Source organism: Yamadazyma tenuis, chromosome 4, assembly GCF_029203305.1.
Source record: "Yamadazyma tenuis chromosome 4, complete sequence".
NCBI lineage: Eukaryota > Fungi > Ascomycota > Pichiomycetes > Serinales > Debaryomycetaceae > Yamadazyma > Yamadazyma tenuis.
Window position 1 is genome coordinate 233,945 of NC_089464.1, and position 18,831 is coordinate 252,775.

The 18,831-nt window shown below is 41.2% G+C and overlaps 9 protein-coding genes across 9 annotated transcripts; 7 read left to right on the top strand and 2 right to left on the bottom strand. All coding sequences in view use genetic code 12, as the record gives it.

Moving 5' to 3' along the window:
- Positions 1 to 767: 767 nt before the first annotated feature.
- On the top strand, positions 768 to 2,369 carry PSN45_003184 (uncharacterized protein; the record flags this gene model as incomplete). Its single annotated transcript, XM_006684511.2, has 1 exon — positions 768 to 2,369. One exon carries the CDS (start codon positions 768 to 770, stop codon positions 2,367 to 2,369), a length of 1,602 nt encoding a protein of 533 aa, XP_006684574.2.
- A 1,340-nt stretch (positions 2,370 to 3,709) lies between these two features.
- Positions 3,710 to 6,871, top strand: PSN45_003185 (uncharacterized protein; the record flags this gene model as incomplete). Its single annotated transcript, XM_066158026.1, has 1 exon — positions 3,710 to 6,871. One exon carries the CDS (start codon positions 3,710 to 3,712, stop codon positions 6,869 to 6,871), a length of 3,162 nt encoding a protein of 1,053 aa, XP_066014123.1.
- An 87-nt stretch (positions 6,872 to 6,958) lies between these two features.
- Positions 6,959 to 7,987, top strand: PSN45_003186 (uncharacterized protein; the record flags this gene model as incomplete). The annotated part of the gene is made up of 1 exon (XM_006684508.2): positions 6,959 to 7,987. One exon carries the CDS (start codon positions 6,959 to 6,961, stop codon positions 7,985 to 7,987), a length of 1,029 nt encoding a protein of 342 aa, XP_006684571.2.
- Positions 7,988 to 8,326: 339 nt separating this feature from the next.
- PSN45_003187 (uncharacterized protein) lies at positions 8,327 to 9,983 on the top strand (the record flags this gene model as incomplete). The annotated part of the gene is made up of 2 exons (XM_006684506.2): positions 8,327 to 8,345; positions 8,404 to 9,983. The coding sequence occupies 2 exons, from the start codon at positions 8,327 to 8,329 to the stop codon at positions 9,981 to 9,983; spliced, it is 1,599 nt and encodes a 532-aa protein (XP_006684569.1).
- A 60-nt stretch (positions 9,984 to 10,043) lies between these two features.
- SMF3 (NRAMP-like transporter smf-3) lies at positions 10,044 to 11,603 on the bottom strand (the record flags this gene model as incomplete). Its single annotated transcript, XM_006684507.1, has 1 exon — positions 10,044 to 11,603. One exon carries the CDS (start codon positions 11,601 to 11,603, stop codon positions 10,044 to 10,046), a length of 1,560 nt encoding a protein of 519 aa, XP_006684570.1.
- Positions 11,604 to 12,407: 804 nt separating this feature from the next.
- Positions 12,408 to 13,727, top strand: DFG5 (mannan endo-1; the record flags this gene model as incomplete). Its single annotated transcript, XM_006684505.2, has 1 exon — positions 12,408 to 13,727. The coding sequence occupies one exon, from the start codon at positions 12,408 to 12,410 to the stop codon at positions 13,725 to 13,727; it is 1,320 nt and encodes a 439-aa protein (XP_006684568.2).
- Positions 13,728 to 13,806: 79 nt separating this feature from the next.
- PSN45_003190 (uncharacterized protein) lies at positions 13,807 to 15,594 on the top strand (the record flags this gene model as incomplete). The annotated part of the gene is made up of 1 exon (XM_006684504.1): positions 13,807 to 15,594. One exon carries the CDS (start codon positions 13,807 to 13,809, stop codon positions 15,592 to 15,594), a length of 1,788 nt encoding a protein of 595 aa, XP_006684567.1.
- A 79-nt stretch (positions 15,595 to 15,673) lies between these two features.
- On the top strand, positions 15,674 to 17,332 carry PSN45_003191 (uncharacterized protein; the record flags this gene model as incomplete). Its single annotated transcript, XM_006684502.2, has 1 exon — positions 15,674 to 17,332. One exon carries the CDS (start codon positions 15,674 to 15,676, stop codon positions 17,330 to 17,332), a length of 1,659 nt encoding a protein of 552 aa, XP_006684565.1.
- A 79-nt stretch (positions 17,333 to 17,411) lies between these two features.
- NFU1 (nifu-like protein) lies at positions 17,412 to 18,164 on the bottom strand (the record flags this gene model as incomplete). The annotated part of the gene is made up of 1 exon (XM_006684501.2): positions 17,412 to 18,164. One exon carries the CDS (start codon positions 18,162 to 18,164, stop codon positions 17,412 to 17,414), a length of 753 nt encoding a protein of 250 aa, XP_006684564.1.
- Positions 18,165 to 18,831: the final 667 nt, after the last annotated feature.

Consider the following 18,831-nt stretch of genomic DNA (forward strand, 5'->3'; position numbering starts at 1 on the left):
GCTCAAACAGCTTGCTTTTTCCTGGTAGCACTTGCACTTGAAGAAAAATGTCTCTAATGGCGTAGGCCAAGGTAATGTCCTTATTTGTAACCTGATTACCAGCATCGTGGGTTGTCAATTTGAAGTCCACCTTATTATAGGTGGTAATTATTGTCGGGTGGTGCTTGGTTTTGTTGGCTTCCCTGGCCACCTCGCTCAAGAATAACCACGTTTTAGCAAATGAAGATAACTGGTAGTGAGCTGAGAGGAAACTGGTGGGTTTATCTTCATTATTAGTTGTGTGCTCAAGCTTCCAGGGTTTATAGTCTCCACTATTTACTAAGCGAAGCTCATCTATGATCGCCTTGGTCGTGAGAGGAGGTGCAAGTGAGGTAAGACGCTTTAGTACTGGTGGCATCGAAAAATGAGTGTTGTGATTTTCCTTGATGCCAAATCGCGAAAACGAATTGAAGCCTAGTTGACATGTTGTGATGGTTTCTGCATTTTATATTCTCCACTGCGCTGATACCGAGCTTGAGTACCTGAGCAGCGAGGCGTTGTTATACCGAATATTCTACGAAGATATTCCTGATACTCAGAAAGTATTGAATGATTTTGACGTGATTTACAAGAAACAATCTCCAAGTGACAGAACACCTGTAATTCATCACAATGGACTCAATTATATCTACCTCTTGAGGGAGAATGGCATTTTGCTACTTGTGGTAACTAGGCGAAATGTGGACGTGATGCTTGTGGTACTTTTCCTCCACCATTTCCAAGAATTGATGAAGCTCTATCTTTGTTCAGGCCCAGAATCAGATACGCTGGCACGAGTTCTCGATAAAGAAGTGATAATCGATAATGTCTATTTCATATATGAGCTTCTTGATGAGTGCATTGATGCTGGAGTCATTCAGATGACTGACTATAATATCTTGAAGGAGTACATCAAGGTGATTCCAAACAGACCGCACTTTGAGTTGCAAACCAAGGAATACAGTGGATCCAGTTCTGAGTCTGACCATGACGACGACCCCGATTCTCGATCCAAGAGCAACAAGTCCAAGCAAAAGAACAAAGATATCAAAAAGATCCGATCCACCCATAACCAAGCCGTCAAGGCCGATGAATTGGTATTGGAAGAGAATTATATAAACAGTTCCATAGTGAGGGCATCCAGTCTGGCAATCAACTGGAGGCCCAAGGGGATTTACTATGCCAAAAATGAGATATATGTCGACATCGTCGAGAACTGTGAGTTTCTTTATGATCTTGAACAGCAGGTGATTCTCCAGAATGAAGTGTTTGGGAACTGCTTTGTCAAGTGTTATCTCCTGGGAATGCCCACATGTACCCTTGGTTTCAACGAGACCCGAATCTCGAACATTGACAGCGACGAGCCAATCGTTGAAGAGGTGACCGAAAGACCCGATAACCAGTTGATACTTGGTGAAGACCAGGAGAGAGATCCTGATGAAGATATGGAATTGAGAGACTCCGTTGAAGACCAGGAACTAAGAGCTTTCAAGAAGCACATTCCCTTCAGAAACATTCAGTTCCACCAATGCGTGGAACTCGATACCATCTACAAAGACAATCTCATGAGGTTCATCCCACCTGACGACAAGTTCATACTTATGAGTTATCATGTGGAACAGCAACGGCAGAGACGTAAACTCCCGTTGTTCATGGTCAAACCCCTCTACAGAATTGACCCCACCAACCGTAGACTCCAGGTGCTATGTGTGTTGTCCACCAGCTTTAGAAAGAGACTTCATGGCAAGGATCTCAAAATCAAAATCCCCATCAATCCACTCCTATTCGATGTTTTGTTTGATGACAATTTGAAGTACAAAGCAGAGATAGGACACGTTAATTTCCAGGTGGACAGCTCGGAGTTGATCTGGGAAATAGAACAGTTTTCAGGTAATAACCCATCAATCAAGATGATGGCAGAGTTGCCCATTAGTGATAAAGTGTCTGACTTAACAGTTTCACAAATCCACTCCACCATCCAAAACCTGGCACATTCATATCACCGCACCCATGAACTGGACGAAGACGACAATGAACTGGCCAAACGTGAGCTAGACAAGTACTACGGGGTCAACGGATCCAAGTCGTCTCTGATTGAGGAAATCCAAAAATCTCTCACCAAAATTCAGTCCTTCAACCATGTCAAACTCAGTTACAATATTCCCATGTTATCTTACACGGGACTCAAGCTCAACTACCTCAAAGTCGACGAACAGAACCTCAAATACACATGTTTCCCATGGGTCAGATACGTGACACAATCTGGCAGGACCAATACAACTTTGTTAGCGTCTAAATCGACTTGCACATATAGATTCAAGTTGGGGGCCACCTGCTTCGAGTTCAAGTAACCAAGAAATACACATCATTTGCATAGTAACTACACTGTCTTCTCAATGAATATTATACCCTCTTCATCCGTCGTCGCATTGGATATTTAATCCCTACTATTACAAATACTATAGCCATTTACTTAAATGTCGCATAGACTGCGGAACCCTTGTACAGAGTTTTGATACCGTCGCTGTAAAGGTATTTGTTTTGCGGAAGCTTCCATCCAGTACCCGGCATGAGAGTACGTTATGGGGTTAATTCACTTCTCTCTTCATGTTTTCATGTTTGTGTAAGACTATTCTACATGAAAAGCACCGTCAAGATGGGGGATTAATTATGGAGTCACCTATAACGGTACCAACTAAATAGTCCACATCATAGGTAACAGTCTGGGATAACCAATGATGTTGCGACATCCCACTGGTTTCGGCTGCAAAAATGCCAGAATTTCCTGCGCACCGCACCATAGGCTTGCACCCTGTCGCATATCTGGTGCAAAACTATCTGTCACAAATTCAAATTTACAAATGCCCTCTCATTTCATTTATGAATGTAATATACCTGCATGCTAGCCTAGCTTCTGATAATATATAACATGTTGCATAATTTATATTCCCGTGGGAGAAATAATTCAAACTCAATATTGAAAAATAATACGAATTTAAGAAGCAGAAGATTGTTGGACATAAGGCTCACATTCCTCAAATAACTTTTTGCCTGAATCAATAATTCATAAAAGTCTAGGACGATCTAAAAGGTGAAAAGCGAATCTAGAGGACAAGAGATGCGATCAACATTCATCGAGGAAACACTGTAACATACAAAAAGCGCAAACCATGCAGCGCCGAAACACATTTCTGGCAACAATAAGAGCCGCGGAAAAACAGTACCTGAAGCCTGAGGTGGATTTCTCCTGAAACAGCGCTGAAAACCTGTGACACATGTTAGGGTCCCTAATCGAGCATTCGGTTGATCTGGTACAATCGGTAGCACCTGCGGCCAAACCCGCCTGCGACAGTTTATACCCCTATATGCTATTCTTTACTACCACAGAACAATCAGTAGGGTGGAGAAAACGTCGAAGCACACCGGCGTGGATCTTTGCACCTGATTAGGATGTTTTTTCCTGAGAGTCCTGGATCCTCCATCCTACATGCGCGCGCCCGCGCAGGTAAAGTCTACTATCTTATCTGCTAATGGATTCCTAAATCTATTGCTAGACACCGCTAAATTTTCCAATTCACCAAGTGTGACCTCTAAAATAACCTTCCGGCCACAACCATACCTTCTATAAGACAAGAGACTTCTCCCCACGTTTCTGGAACAAACCCCTCACATTCCATTTGTCGCTGAATACATGTCGAAGGTGAATCGGCCCAACACAACGGTTGAACCTTCTGAACCAGATTTGAGCCCGAACTCCTCCATAACCCCCACCGACTCCAATAACACCCCTCGTTCCATTACTACGGGCCCCCTGTCCACATCCATACCGCCGGCCACTAAGCGTAAGAATACAAAGTCGAGAAATGGCTGTCTTACATGTAAAAAGAAGCGATTGAAATGTGATGAAACCAAGCCTTCATGCTTGAAATGCTTGAAGAAAAACATCGCTTGCGGCGGGTATGCCACCCGGTTCAAGTGGAGAAGCTTCAACGATGGTCCCGACTCCTCCGACTACAGAACACCCGAAGACCAAGAAAGACCAGAACATGTGCAAGAATCAACTGCTCATCCCCATACAAGCCCATCAACTCTTCGAAGGCATCTTGAGTTGGCATCCATATCTGTGACAGGCAAGTCGATCAAAGACATCAAGCGTGAAAACGATTTGATTGAAGAAGGTATCAACCCTGCCACATACAACAAACGCCGTCGACAACCCGAAACTACGTCCAAATCCAACGCCAAGTTGTTTGCCAACTTAGGCGACTCTTCGTTGCATTTGGATCACAATGAAAGTGATGGTGGAGGTCTTGATGACCTTGAAGAAGAGCATATAAGTAAAAAGATGAAGAGAAGCCAAAGCTTGAATGAGACCCAAATACATTCCACTCAGCAACGGAAGTCGTCCAAAATGGCCAGGTCTTTCAGTTCCAACTCAAGCATTAATCCCAACATGATCTCAGAATTTCGCCGTCAGTACACCAAAACTGGCTCCGTGGGGTTGAACTCGCTTGCAGAAGCAGCCATAGATGAAATCAACACCCGTTCGTCTGATATTTATAGACCTCACCCTGGTTCCATACCAACCATGTCTCCCACGATTTCCGACTTTCTCACGCCGGCTGCCAGGTCTCCTGAAGTCATCACCAACAAAAGCCTAAAACCCCATTTGAACCAGCATCACCATACACAATTGACCATGTCGAATCCTTCTTTTCAGAACATCCACCTCAGTCCTACGTTGTCGGCCTTGATAAACTCTGCATTTGGCCATGACGAAGATCTTAGGCATAACTCTCTTTTTGACGAAGAAATCAAGTTGGATATTCCCTTGAGTCCATTAAACCTTCAAAACGGAGGTCCTCTTCACGACTTTCTTGATACCCAGCTGGTACCAAGTCCCGCAAGTGTTAGGGGGTTCTCAAACCATGGTTTCCATGAAAACCGTAAAAGTATTTCTTCCAGTTCAAATGGGCATGATAAAGAGACAAAACTCTCCAGCAGCCCTGGAGGTTCCATCAATGGCATATCTACTCCCTTGACCGTTAGTGTCAAGTCTACTCCTATCTACAACGTTGGATCCAACTCTTCGATGCTTTTGACGGCCGAACAAGAGCAAATTCTTGGATTATACTCCCAATACACGGCTGAAATCTTGTCCATCAAGAATGGTCCGAATGAAAATCCCTGGAGGAAGTTGATTTTACCGTATGCTCTTCAATATTCATGTCTTTTCAACTCAATTGCATCCATAACCTTGTTCCATATGGCTGGTAATGAAGGAATAGCTACCAATAGAAACAACTTGAGAACAAGAGGGTACATGTATATGAAAAGATGCATTTTGGAGCTTGCTAGTGGCTTATCAGCATCCACAGATGGAACGGGTGAACCGAACCAACAGTTACCTGCCGATATTGCCATTGCAATATGCTTAAATTTGGCTGTCAGTGAGACTTGGGACAAGCATACTTCAAGTGGAATAGCTCATTTGAAAGGTGCTAAAACCATGATCCAAAACGTGTTGGCACTCTTGAAAGAAAACCAAAATGAAATGTGCAAAAAGAGAAGAAAGATACATTCTAACGGCTCAACTCCTAAAGACACAGAGGAGTATGGAGTCTTAGTGAACTCCAAACGAGACGAATTGAAGAAAAGATTAGTGCTTGTGGAAGATTCTGAATGGGATAAGATTTTGACTGGTGAAGATGAGGTAGAAGAAGATCATGAAGAAGCCAAACCTGATCTTTTGAAGATTCCCAAGTCAACTCAATTTTTGTTCAATATTTGGATTTATTTTGAAGTCTTGGCCCAAATGACTACCGAGTCAGATGAAAAGGGAATCGACTTGGTGGCCTCTATCACCACTATTTTGCAGGATTCCAAGAAGAAAGAAGGTAAGGGTTCCAAGTTTCTCGAAGACAAACTCGATAGGTCACCTGATGTCAAGTCCGAATCTAGCGAACTGACGTTAGGAAATGTGGACACTTTTGGTGGTATTCATAGAGGATTCAATAATTTATTCGACAATTTCGAGAACATTTCTTTGAATTCCGATTATGTTGATCCTCTTTTGGGATGTGCTCAATCATTGTTTCTGATTATGGGGAAAGTTGCATCGTTGATTTCAAACATTCGAAAGATCAGGAAGAAAGATAAGAAGCTTCCTGACAGGAATACGTTAACAACCATAACCAGAGCCACCCAGCTAAGACAAGACTTATTGTCATGGAAACCCACCATTTCTGCATCGATGTTGGAACAAATGAATGCTGCAAATAACGCCGATAACACCAAAACTGACTTATCCTCGTGCATTGCCACTGCCGAAGCTTATAGGTTTGCAACATTATTGTACCTTCATCAGGCAGTTCCTGAAATTCCATCCTTATCCTCTCATCAGCTCGCCGAAAAGATATTCATTCTTTTGGCATCCATTCCTACTACGTCTCCAACCTACACGGTCCATATTTTTCCTTTACTAGTGAGCTCTTGTGAAGCAGAGCTTGCTGAGGAAAGAGAGTGGTGTGAAGAAAGATGGAGGATTCTTTCTTCTAGACTTTGGATTGGAAATGTCGATAGAGCATTTGAAGTGGTTAAGGAGGTTTGGAAAAGAAAGGATGATTATATCAGGAAGAAACAGATCAATTCATTAAGTATAGATGATGTGTTTATACCTCATGGAACTGGAAATGACAATGAAAAGTTCAAAAACATCTCTACCCAATTGAGCGGATTAATGGCTGCAATTAATGAGCTGTGTCCAGTCGATGATATAACCGGGGGGATTTACAGTAAACTACACTGGAGTACCATCATGAAGGAATGGGGATGGGAGGTACTTCTCGGATGAATTCCACTGGTTTGATTCCACTTTTTATCATATTTATAGCTGTGTATATATTAGCTAGTGTTTGGAAATCTCACAGCACACAAAACAATGCTCGTTGATAAACTGATAAGAAAAATAATAAACCTCAGCACCATGAAAACACTTGTTAAAACCAGTTTACAATTTGCCAGACTGGTGACCAACATGTCAGTTCCATTGATTTCTGACCCCTTAACATTCAATAACGCCAGAAAGATTAGAGACACCAATACCGTTTTCTCCAAGCCCAACTTTGTTTCTTTCGATGCGTTCGGCACCCTATATGTCCCAAAGAAACCAGTACATATTCAGTACCACGAAATTGCCTCCGAGCAATTTGGAATCGACAAGCTGGCTGAATCCATTAAACAATCTTTTCCTGTCATCCACAATCAATTGCTCCAAGAATTCCCAAACTATGGTAAAGACTCTAAAGAAATCACCTCGACCGACCAATGGTGGCTGGAGTTGATTGTTCGTCTTTTTGATTTGAAGCACTATTCCCAAGACCAGGATTCCCTTGATGTTTGTAATAGCCTTATTAACCGGTTCAAGTCATCGAAAGGGTACCATTTGTATGAAGACGTGATTCCTACACTTTCTAAATTGAAGGAAAATGATATTACCGTATTGGTGTCGAGCAACTCGGATCCTCGTGTCTACGATATTCTTGAAAGCTTGGGCCTTGACCAATACATAGACAATGTCTATATTTCATACCACTTGTCCCATGAGAAGCCTTCAAAAAAATTCTTTGACTTGGTTGCAAATTCCCAAATCTCAAATATTGGCTCCTTGCCAGCCGATAAAAGATCTTCATTCTTGGAAAACTGTTGGCATGTCGGTGATAGTCACGATAAGGATTATGTGGGCCTGGTGAGATCCGGCTGGAATGGAGTACTTATTGATAGAGATGTTAAAAGTGGCTACTTGAATCACCCAATGCCTAGTCCTGAAGCTGAGTCTCCAAGTTGTATGACAGGACCTGCTGGGGATATTCGGTTGGGAAATTCTTCTCGGCCTGCTCAGATAATTGCTGATAATAGAGTGATTGTGTCAGATTTAACTCAGATATTGAGTTTGTTTGGTTTAGATTAGATTAAAGTACTCCAAAATACAAAGTAATAAAACATGTTTTGAGGTGAATAAGAACTCTTTAATGTGTCTGTATTGTCCAGCAGAGGATTTGCATATTTTGCATTCTTCAGCACCTTTTTCTCCCGCTATTAATTTTTAAAAGGAAGTATTTCCTTCGATCGGTATTGTCTGGACCCAATTGTTTGCATAGTTGGCGCAACACCTACACCTTTATGTCTCCAGCCATTGACCCATACACCCATGTAGTCGTGCGCGTCACATAAAATTTTCGAAGTCGCGGTGAACGGGCTAAACAACTGAATATTAGAACACAAGTCTCACCGACAATAGCCATATATAATGACTGCCGAAGCAAAGAGTACGTCCATCTACGATCCATGTTACACATTTCACAACCAATACTAACTGTTTTCTAGAAGATTTGGTGCAGTTGATTGAGGATGTCTTCCTGGTGCTTGAAAGGGCCGATATCGAAACATCTATTTTATCATTGGACTTCCCATCTAATTTTTATGAAGCTGATTCAACAAAGATAATAGACTCATTGCGAAACTTCTTTGATGAGTCTGGGGATTCAGGTTCCACCACAACTATATTGAAAAAGAACGATTCCAAGGAGTATACTAATCTTTATGATATCTATCATGACATCAAGGTTGCCAGTTCCCTCAAGATAAGAAACCTCAAGATTGGATCCAAAGACTACAAAGCTATAGATTTCTTCTACAAGTTTTCTACTGAGATTTTATTAAGGGAAAGTAGTTTGCTTAAAACTGCTTTATTTTCCTATTCTAGTGAGAACGACACTCCTTCTGAATTGGAAGAACAAGTGGCTTCTGATTTCGAGAAGATTGGTCACAGCTATAGTGTTTCCAATGGTGAGGTGGCGACATACATGAGCGAAATGCCAAATCCTAGTGCATCAAGTCTTATTCCTTCCTTTGGTTATGCTACTTCTTCTGCTCCTCCCACCATTAAACAACCTTTATTCACATCTCAACTTGGTAAGAGTGAATTGGATCCTAGATTTACCTTGATTCCTGAACCTTATAACTTGGTCAAGTCCATACCTTTACCGAAGAATGTGGGCTCCAGTAGTGCTACATTTGAAACGTTGAACGCTCATGTATCCAAGATTCCATTGCCTACTAACAAACCAACTACCGTGTTGGACAACTTTCTCTACATAACATGGTACATCATCAAGGCTCCTGAATGGTTGACTTACACTGGAAAAACCTTGAAGCCAACTATTACTTCAAATTTGTTCAAGGATGCAAACAAGAACGAATTCAGGTTAGCCAATTCAAATAACGAGCTGGTAAAATCCTTTGCTCCTAAATTCGACTCTAAAGGAACTGGGGTCTCGGAGATTTTAAAGAACAATGTTTGGTTAAACCAAATAGGCTATAAGAAAATCGACGAAATTAGAAAAGAATACTTGAAGAATACAGGAAAGGAAATAGTCACTGACCAAAACAAGGAAGAGTCTGACTCCAAGCTGAGCTTAAAGGTTGAGACCAAGGAGGCTGTGGATGATGATGAGAACGTCTATTTTGAAGATTATGACGAAAGTAAGACGATTGAGATTGAAAAAGTTCTCAAATGGGACCCGACTGAAATTGACGTTTTGAAATCCCTCAAGAAGGATAACAAACAGATCACGGGTTCTGCGAAGCATCTTCAACAATTGATCTCAAAGGAATTGTTGAAGTTGAACAAATTACGTCAAGAAAGGTTCCTTAGAAGTAACTTTAACAATGTGTTGCCTGCAACCTTGGCAGAGAAAAAGTTATACAAGAAAATCACAAAATTAATATCTTTGTCAATCAACTTGCACAAAGTGGCACCATCTGATTTACCTTTGGAGTTTAGTAAGAGGGTACCTGTGTTGATGACTGATTATTCTGGTACCTTACCTAGTTTACCAGCAAGTAAATCAAGATCAACCAGATTGCCAAACATAAGAGGTCCCTACAAGAAGAAGCCTCGCTAATCGGTAGGACTGGTTTAACTATATGTATTGTATCTAATGTAAAGAAAACTCTTGTGAAAACTATATATCAGCACCGTTAGCGAATGCTATGATTAGGTAGAAGTTCAACGAGCTGATGATGAGCCAAGTTAAAACACTGGCAATTGTCAACACTTTGCCGTTCTCAAATGTATACTTTCTGACTGTCACTGGAGCACTCGAGTTCTGTCCTTCACCGGTCAATAATGCAGTGTTTTCGTTGATGATTAAATGCTCGCTAGTATCAAAAACCGTGAGATACTCTTTTTTGCAGGTGAAGTAAATCAAAGGTGCACTAACTACTGGCAAAATAAAACTAAGAACCACTTGGGAGGAGTTCATGATCTTACTCACACCTTCACGTCCAAGAATACCGATGAAAAACAAAACTGGTACAATGGCCAATACTCTTGTGATTATACGTCTCAACCAAGGTTTAACAGACCAATTTATAAACCCTTCTGAGATGATTTGACCGGCCATAGTACACACAATTCCAGCACTTTGACCCGAAAACAACATCGATAATGCAAATATAAGACCTGCTGCTGGTGAAATATAGTAGGATAACATCTGATATATCGAAAGCAAATCGGCATTGTCAGCATCCGGTTTACCAAATAAGGAACTGCCTGCCACAATTAAAATTGCAGAATTGACAAACACTGCTATAATGAACAAAGAAAGCACCAATTCAGTATACGAATAGTTCAATGAATACTTTATAGCTTCGTACGATGGTCGATACTTTCTTGACAAGCTTGTACCATCAGAAATACTTCTAAACTTGTGAATAGTAGCATGTAATTCCTGATCGGAGCTTGATGCTATTGAAGTTGAATCCGGGTCTTCTGAGTCCTGACCAGTAATGAATCCGTGTTTGATATCATAATCTTTCAATCTGGATTGCACCAAAGCAGATCCCAAGAATAAAGAGTGAGGCATAACCGTGCTTCCAACTATTCCACAGCTCAAGAATAAAGCATTTTGTTCCTTGAAGATCTGGCCATTTACTGGTAAAACTCCTTTGATTATCCCACCAAGAGCTCCTTCTGGAAAGTCACATTTGAATAGCTCAAGGATAAAACAGAGGCAAGTAGCCAATACCAAAATAGATACAAGAATCTCAAATAGTCTTGTCTGTTTCATGGACCCATCTTTATGATATACCATCAAGATTATCAATACGTCCAAAATGGTTATAAGCACTCCGTAGAACAAGGGTATTCCAAACAAAATCTCCAAGGAAATAGCGGTTCCCACAACTTCTGCCAAGTCGGTAGCGATGATGGCAAGCTCAGCACAAAAGTATAAGGCCAAGTTCAAGTTGGGATTCAAGTGCAATCGGCACATTTCAGCGAGGTCCAAACCTGTGATGGTCCCGAGTTTAACACATAAGCATTGAAGAATAACTGCAAATAAATTAGACATGAATATGATGAAGAGCAACTTGTACTCATACATAGCACCAGACGACACTGCTGTCGAATAGTTCCCGGGGTCCATATACGCCACTGAGACCATTATGCCTGGCCCTACGAACGAGGCATACTTCTTTGCGCCTGCAATGACGTCCTTTGCAACAGATTTCACTCTGTTCATAGTTGGGGGTTGAGAACTCATGAGGCCGCGATTTCAGTTTCATGAGGGTACGACTTGGCAAAATCTTGAAGAATCAAAGAACAATAAATAGTTACCTCTTAGTACAGGGTGTCCCTGGTGTTTGAGTGCAAGTACACATATGATAGAGTAGCAGAATAGAATATTCCAAATCTCTAACCTTTGAAATAACAGGTTGTGAGATTGTCAGTTTGCAGCATTTCATCAACTACTTCACTCAAGAACAATTTGCTTTATTTGGAATTTCATCACCACATAAACAGGTAAATATCTGTCGAATTGAATATACCAGTACGTTCTATATTGTTGTATTTGGAGTAGGAAGCACACCAGCTTTATAGCATCCAGCCTAAACTATTTATTTTCTGCAGAAGTCAAATCTACGGCTGCTGGCTCACAAATCTGCCTCCTAATTATTCAGCCACATAGCACTCTCGGTCACGAGCCAGTCGTTCATAGCCACTGGTTAGAATAATTGTAGCCCAGATTAAATGCCCATTTGGTCTTGGTCTTGCTTTCGCGACTGTAAAACGAGGCATTGGAAAAAAAAACATAGATCGAGATTTATTATTAGAATCCAGATATTCCTAAGATCAATAACGTACTCACAACCAGTGATACGTCAAATAGTTTGAATTGGTTTATAGTCTCACTCGTAAAGTACTTTGATCTTTTACCTTTCCTCATCCCTGACGCCAACCTGGATTGTCACAACTATACAACCCCAAGATCATATCCATATTGACACCTACGATGAGACTCCACCAGTTTTTGGTCTCATTGTTTATGATCACCATCACCATAGCGGTGGATATCACAATCGGTGATGTGGATTCTGTATGTGAAGCTGCCAAGTATGTGGCAGATGGAGAGTGGAATTATTACGAAGGACTCAAGTACGGAGGTGTGGTAGGAATGTTTGCCAGTCCCAACTATTGGTGGAATGCCGGTGAAGCATTTGGAGGAATGGTGATATATTACACTTTCTGTGACAACAAAAATGAGAGTTTGAGAGACTTGATTGTGGATGGAATGTATGCTCAAGCCGGTTCCGATTATAACTACATTCCTTCTAACCAGTCGTTAACCGAAGGAAATGATGATCAAGGTGTTTGGGGGATGGCAATTATGGAGGCGGCTGAAAGAAACTTGACGCAGCCTTCTGATGACCACAGTTGGATTGCATTATCCCAAGCCATTTTCAATACCATGAATGCCAGATGGGACACCCTGCACTGTTCTGGTGGCCTTAGATGGCAGATTTTTACCTGGAACTCGGGTTATGATTATAAGAACACCATTTCCAATGGATTGTTATTCCATTTAGCTGCCAGGTTGGCTCGTTATACTGGAAACGACTCTTATGTTGATACTGCTGAAAAAGTGTGGAACTGGATGAGTGATGTTGGCTTTTTCAACAGAGATGGTGATGATTTGATCATCTATGATGGTGCTAAGATAGCAAACAACTGTCTGGCCATCACCAAAACCAGGTGGTCTTATACATATGGTATTTTACTTTCTGGCTGTGCTTATCTTTACAATCATACTCAAGATGAAACTTGGAAGGAATACTCGGAAGAAATCATTCGAGTAGCAGTGGATTATTTCCAAAGTGATGGAATCATGAGCGAAGCCAGTTGTGCCTCTGGTAGCCATTGTAATAATGATCAAAGATCGTTTAGATCCTTGTTCTCTCGTTGTTTAGGTGTTGCCAGTGTGTTAATTCCTGGATCAGACTCATTGATGAGCGATTTCTTAACCAAAAGTGCTGAAGCGGCTGCCCAGTCGTGTTCCGGTGGTACGGACGGGGTCACATGTGGTGAAGATTGGACTGCTTCGGGATATGATGGAGTGTATGGGTTGGGAGAGCAAATGTCAGCATTAGAGGTTATGTTGTCTACTATACAAGGCAATTTCGCAGCTCCACTTACGGTCGATACCGGTGGAAACAACGACACAGATTCAGAGGCAGGACTTGGATCTGAAGTCCAAACCAACAGCAATGAAGTTAAGATCTCAGGAAAGGACAAAGCAGGTGCCGGGGTGCTAACTGCTGTTGTTTTAGCAATTCTTAGTGGAGGAGGTGCCTGGATGATTTTCTAGTTAAATTACCAAATATAAAAAGTTCGTAAAACCCGCAGTATAGAAACTGAAAGATAACGACCGAGATATACTACAGTGAATGGTGTTATTTCAGTCTATTAACAACTTTGCCGACCCCCAAGGTGGTATTGGATTGCCTAGTGCAAGGAGAAGACGATTATATATACCGCCATCCACCAATTATCCGTTGTTCAGCTATGGAGATGGGGATGACCAGAGATCTTTCCTATCTTTGATTGAGACAGGATCTCATATAACCGATTTAGATGATGATAACAGTGATGCTGCCAGTGTCAGTACATCACGTTCGCTTCCTTCTTCCCTCAGCTCGGTCAATACGGACCATGAATCCTTGAGAAGCTGGCTATTGGAAGAGAGCCAAAGACTGTATTCTGCTGCTCAATCTGAAGATGAAGACAATTTACTGAACCACTCTCGGTACTCCCGAACGTCTCTATTATCGTCCAAGTTCAGTACCCATGACTTTGGATCTCTTCATACCTCCTACTCGAAGGAACTCCTGGTGATATGTCAGTATTCGTTTCCCTTGATCATCACATTTCTACTAGAACACCTTTTCAGTATCGTATGTTTGATAGTGGTTGGGCACTTGGGAAAGGACGAGTTGGCAGCCGTTTCCTTGGGCTCCATGACTACCACCATCACCTTTGCTGTGTTTGAAGGTATTGCTACTGCTCTAGACACCTTGTGTCCTCAAGCTTACGGAGCCAAAAATTACGAGTTGGTAAGTATACATGTACAGAGATGTTTGCTCTTCTCCTTGGTGGCATACGTTCCTTGTGCCATTGCTTGGTGGTACAGTTCTGTCTACTTGAAGTATATCATCGATAGTGATAATGTGTTGAAGATGACTGAAAGCTTCTTGCGTATATTGACATTAGGAGGTCCAGGGTATATTTTCTTTGAAGTATCCAAGAGGTTTCTTCAGGCTCAAGGGATCTTTGAAGCCGGTACCGGAATCCTTTTCCTCAGTGCTCCAATTAATATCTTTCTTTCTTGGTTCCTTGTGTGGAACGAGAAATTTGGAATGGGCTTTAATGGTGCTCCCATTGCAACGGTGATAAATTTCTACTTGATGGATATACTATTAATCTTATATGTGATGTTTATCGATGGAAAAAAATGCTGGTTCGGTCTAGCTTCAGTTTCTGACTTGTGCAAACAATGGGGAAACTTGTCCAAGTTGGCGATTCCAGGAATCGTCATGCTAGAAAGTGAGTATTTTGCCTATGAAATCATGACTTTAATGGCCAGTTACATGGGAACGGTGGATTTGGCAGCCCAAAGTGCAGTTAGCTCCATTGCTTCACTCACTTATATGATTCCATTTGCCATTAGTATTGCTGGGTCTACCAGAGTAGCCAATTTCATAGGTGGTCATAACATTCGAGGTGCTCAAATAGCCATCAGAGTAACTCTTTTCGTTGGTCTCGTGGCTGCATTCATCAACTGCCTTGTTTTATTTTCCCTAAAGTCTCATATTGCCAGTATCTTTACCTCAGATACCGATGTTAAAAGTTTGGTCATTGACTTATTTAACCCATTAGTGTCGGTAATCCAGATATTCGATGGGTTAGCTTGTGTTTCCAGTGGGATTTTGCGAGCGGAAGGATCTCAAAGAATTGGCGGATATATCAATTTCCTCGCATATTATGCGGTTGCAATTCCATCGTCTCTAGCCTTAAACAAGTTGTTTGACTTGAAACTCTTTGGTCTTTGGCTTGGGATTGGGGGTGGAATGATCTTAATTGCAATATCAGAGATCCTTGTGATCGTAAATAGTGACTGGGATCATATTATGATGAAAGCAGAGCTTTTGAACGACGCAGCCTTTGATAGTGATTAATATAGACCCGGCTTCAAAAGGTTCTCATTTGTCGGTACGCGAACTTTGTGAAACCCGAAGTTTAGTAAAAATTCATTCGATGATTAGTAGAACCGTACGATCTTACCACAGGGGGTTGTTGAGGGCTAGTAATCTATACTCGAGATCCTCTATAAGGTCCTATTCCATCACCATCACTCCAGCTACAAAAATCGTCAATGAAAAAAATGAACAACAGATACCAGAAAATAAATCGATCTCTCATTATATGAGAGAGTATAAACACTGGTTTCCCAATGACGAGGTAGGAAATTCCTTAATAGACACCTACGAAAGGTTACATAAATATCCCCAAGAAACCGTGACCATCGGCATTTTGTATCATGACAAAGAAGTTCAAGCCAATTCCAAAATCATTGAAACTGTACTCGCAGACCCATTGGCTAGCAATAATAAGGTATGGTTTCAAAAGATAATCGAAAGAAACAAACAACAGAATATCAGTTTTCAGTACAACGATGAAATGTTGGAAATCACAAACACCAACTTCAGCATACCGTCACCTATATTGGGCTCTTTCTCGAGACCCAATTATATGATTCCCAAAACCAACATCACCTTGAACAATATCATTCTTTACGAAATTAACGACATTCCTAGTTTCACCAAATTCAATGACTGTCACTTCTTGGTGTATGTGACCAACCGAATCACGTCGTCCATAAAACTACCCCCTTCTATCAGTGATAAGATCTTGTTAACGTTGATAGATAATAATGACTTTACTCCAGCATCAAGTGAATCAACCCCATTTCCTCTTAGGTCGGACGGTACAGTCCAGATCATAAAAATTGATAGTGGAAAGAGCTTTGAGGGGATCCAAGATTTCCTTGATAATGATGTTAGTGCTTCCAATAACTATTTGCAATCGTTAGTAGACAGTAACATCTTTCAATTTTTGAAAATCATGGGGTATAACTTGCAGATCGACAGATTGATAAATTGGAATGTTAAGAAGCTCATTAACAAGATCTCCAATGACGAAATCTCTCTTGAGCAATTAGAAAAAGTTTATAATGAGCTCAAGAACAGAGGAATCAACGATTTTAGTTCCCAAATGCACCATGAATTACAAAATGAGTTGATTCCCAACACCACAAAATTCTTCAATAAGAGACTCCGATGGTGGAAATTGTACTTCAAGAATGATAATGTTGAATATGATTTAAAAGACTTTTTCCAATTCAATTTCATGAACAAAAGCATAGAGAATTATAACTTCCTTCGAGGCAGAATCATCTCTGAGCTTCAAAATCATAATTTTGGCAAATATCTGGCCAAATCTGGCGATATTTCCAACCCTTTGATCAAATTGAAGAACGAGGTGATCAACTCGAGAATCACGTCTGAAGTTCAGCCGGTTGTTAACTCTCATCTCTTCTACGGAATGTTCTACTATCAATTTCCAACTACCATTATATCGCTTTGTGCCTACCTGATATTTGATTTTTCCTTGAATGCTTCGGTTTCAATCTTTGGGTTGGGACTAGTGATGGGATTTAACTATGTTTCAAAAGGATGGGAAAAATTCACCAAAGATTGGACTAAACGGTTATTTAACGATGTCAGGGTGTCCATTGATAGAGACTGTGTGGAAAATGGATTAGTCAAAGAGTTGACTGCTAGCTATACAGAAGAAAGACGGTTGATCGAGATAAAACGTGGAATCGTTCAGGGTATCAATAGCAAGTTAGAATAAATATATTTTGTCGTAATGTACACCTTATAAATAGATAAATATGGAGGGAGAGAGAATGCAAATGAGTGGGCACCATAAATCATAAAGCTGGTGGTGCAACAGAAGAAGAACCTGACAGTCTGGCGACCTTTCTAGCCTTAATTTGCTCCTCCAACCTGTCGAATTCCTTGAGGGCTATTTCTTCCTCTGGGTCCAAGATCTGCTCGATGTTCTCCACTTCTTCAATATAGTGTTTCAACATCGACTCCATTCCATGCTTCAAAGTATCTTCACTCGAAGAACATGATTTACAAGCTCCCTGCAACTTCAAAAACACGGTACCGGTTTCTTCATCAAATCCTTTGTATTCAATGTCCCCACCATCGTCTTGAATGGCAGGTCTTATTCTGGTTTCTATCAACTCTTTGATCATTGAAACCACCTCCAGGTCATCAGCCTCATCAGCACTCATTTGACGTTGTGTTTCGTCTATCAACTCTCTGGTTATAACGGGATCCTTGCCATCGGTTAAAAACTTATCCATCAACTCAGTGACATCGGGTCTCAAGTTCAGCCAATTCACATGATCCTGTTTGTTGACGGTCAAAAAATCGGGCCCCAACATCACGGACTTGACTCCGGGCAACTTGAACAACTTCAATGCCAAGGGAGAGTGAATGGCTTGTAATGAAGATGTGAATTCAAAGGTCTTGTTTTCTAATGGTAATATCTCCTTCTCTACCGAAACGAATTTCAATGCATCTGGGTTAGGGGTGGGATATGTTTTGAATGACAACCATCTGGCCCCCAAAACCCTCGCTGGTCTCGTATGTGGAATTATTCCTCTTAACATCTTTATCAAAACTGTTTGTTAAATCAGAAAAAAATAGTGATGATTAATGATGCTTTATATTTCTCCTCGCACTTTTCCACTACGGTCCCGAATTTTGGGGGTGGTAAACCTGCACATAGTCCGGGGTATATTGCGATAGAGGTGCGATGACAAATTTAATAGGTGTGATTGGACAATAAAACAAGGTCTAACCCAGCTATTCACGTTTGAAAGATCAATTGACACTTAGATGGGTGTGGTATAGGTTGGAGAGTATTTTTGGAGGCGGAAAGACCTATCGAAGACTTTGATTTTTTTTCTCGCCGTGTGCTCAAAAATATCCAAGGAGGCCAGTCACCCTCCGTGGCCGCCAGCCGCACCAGCGGCAGCAGCGGCGGTATTTTTCTTCCTCACAGAAAATAATTTCCAATTATCTCTTTTTCAGTTAGAATTATTTCCAATTGAAAAGCCCTTCATTACAATTGAATATATATTCTGCGATTGGCTCTCTGATAATACAAATCGATACCAACGGTATGTAGTAGCAACTTTTGTTAGGTGTACCCTGGACAATTACCTCTCAAAAATATAAATAACTGGTCTCTTACTCCGGAACTGGTGAGACTTGGGCTCCCACATAATTACAAATTTACATGCACGACGTGTTTGTGTACTTATCCTCCGGGCA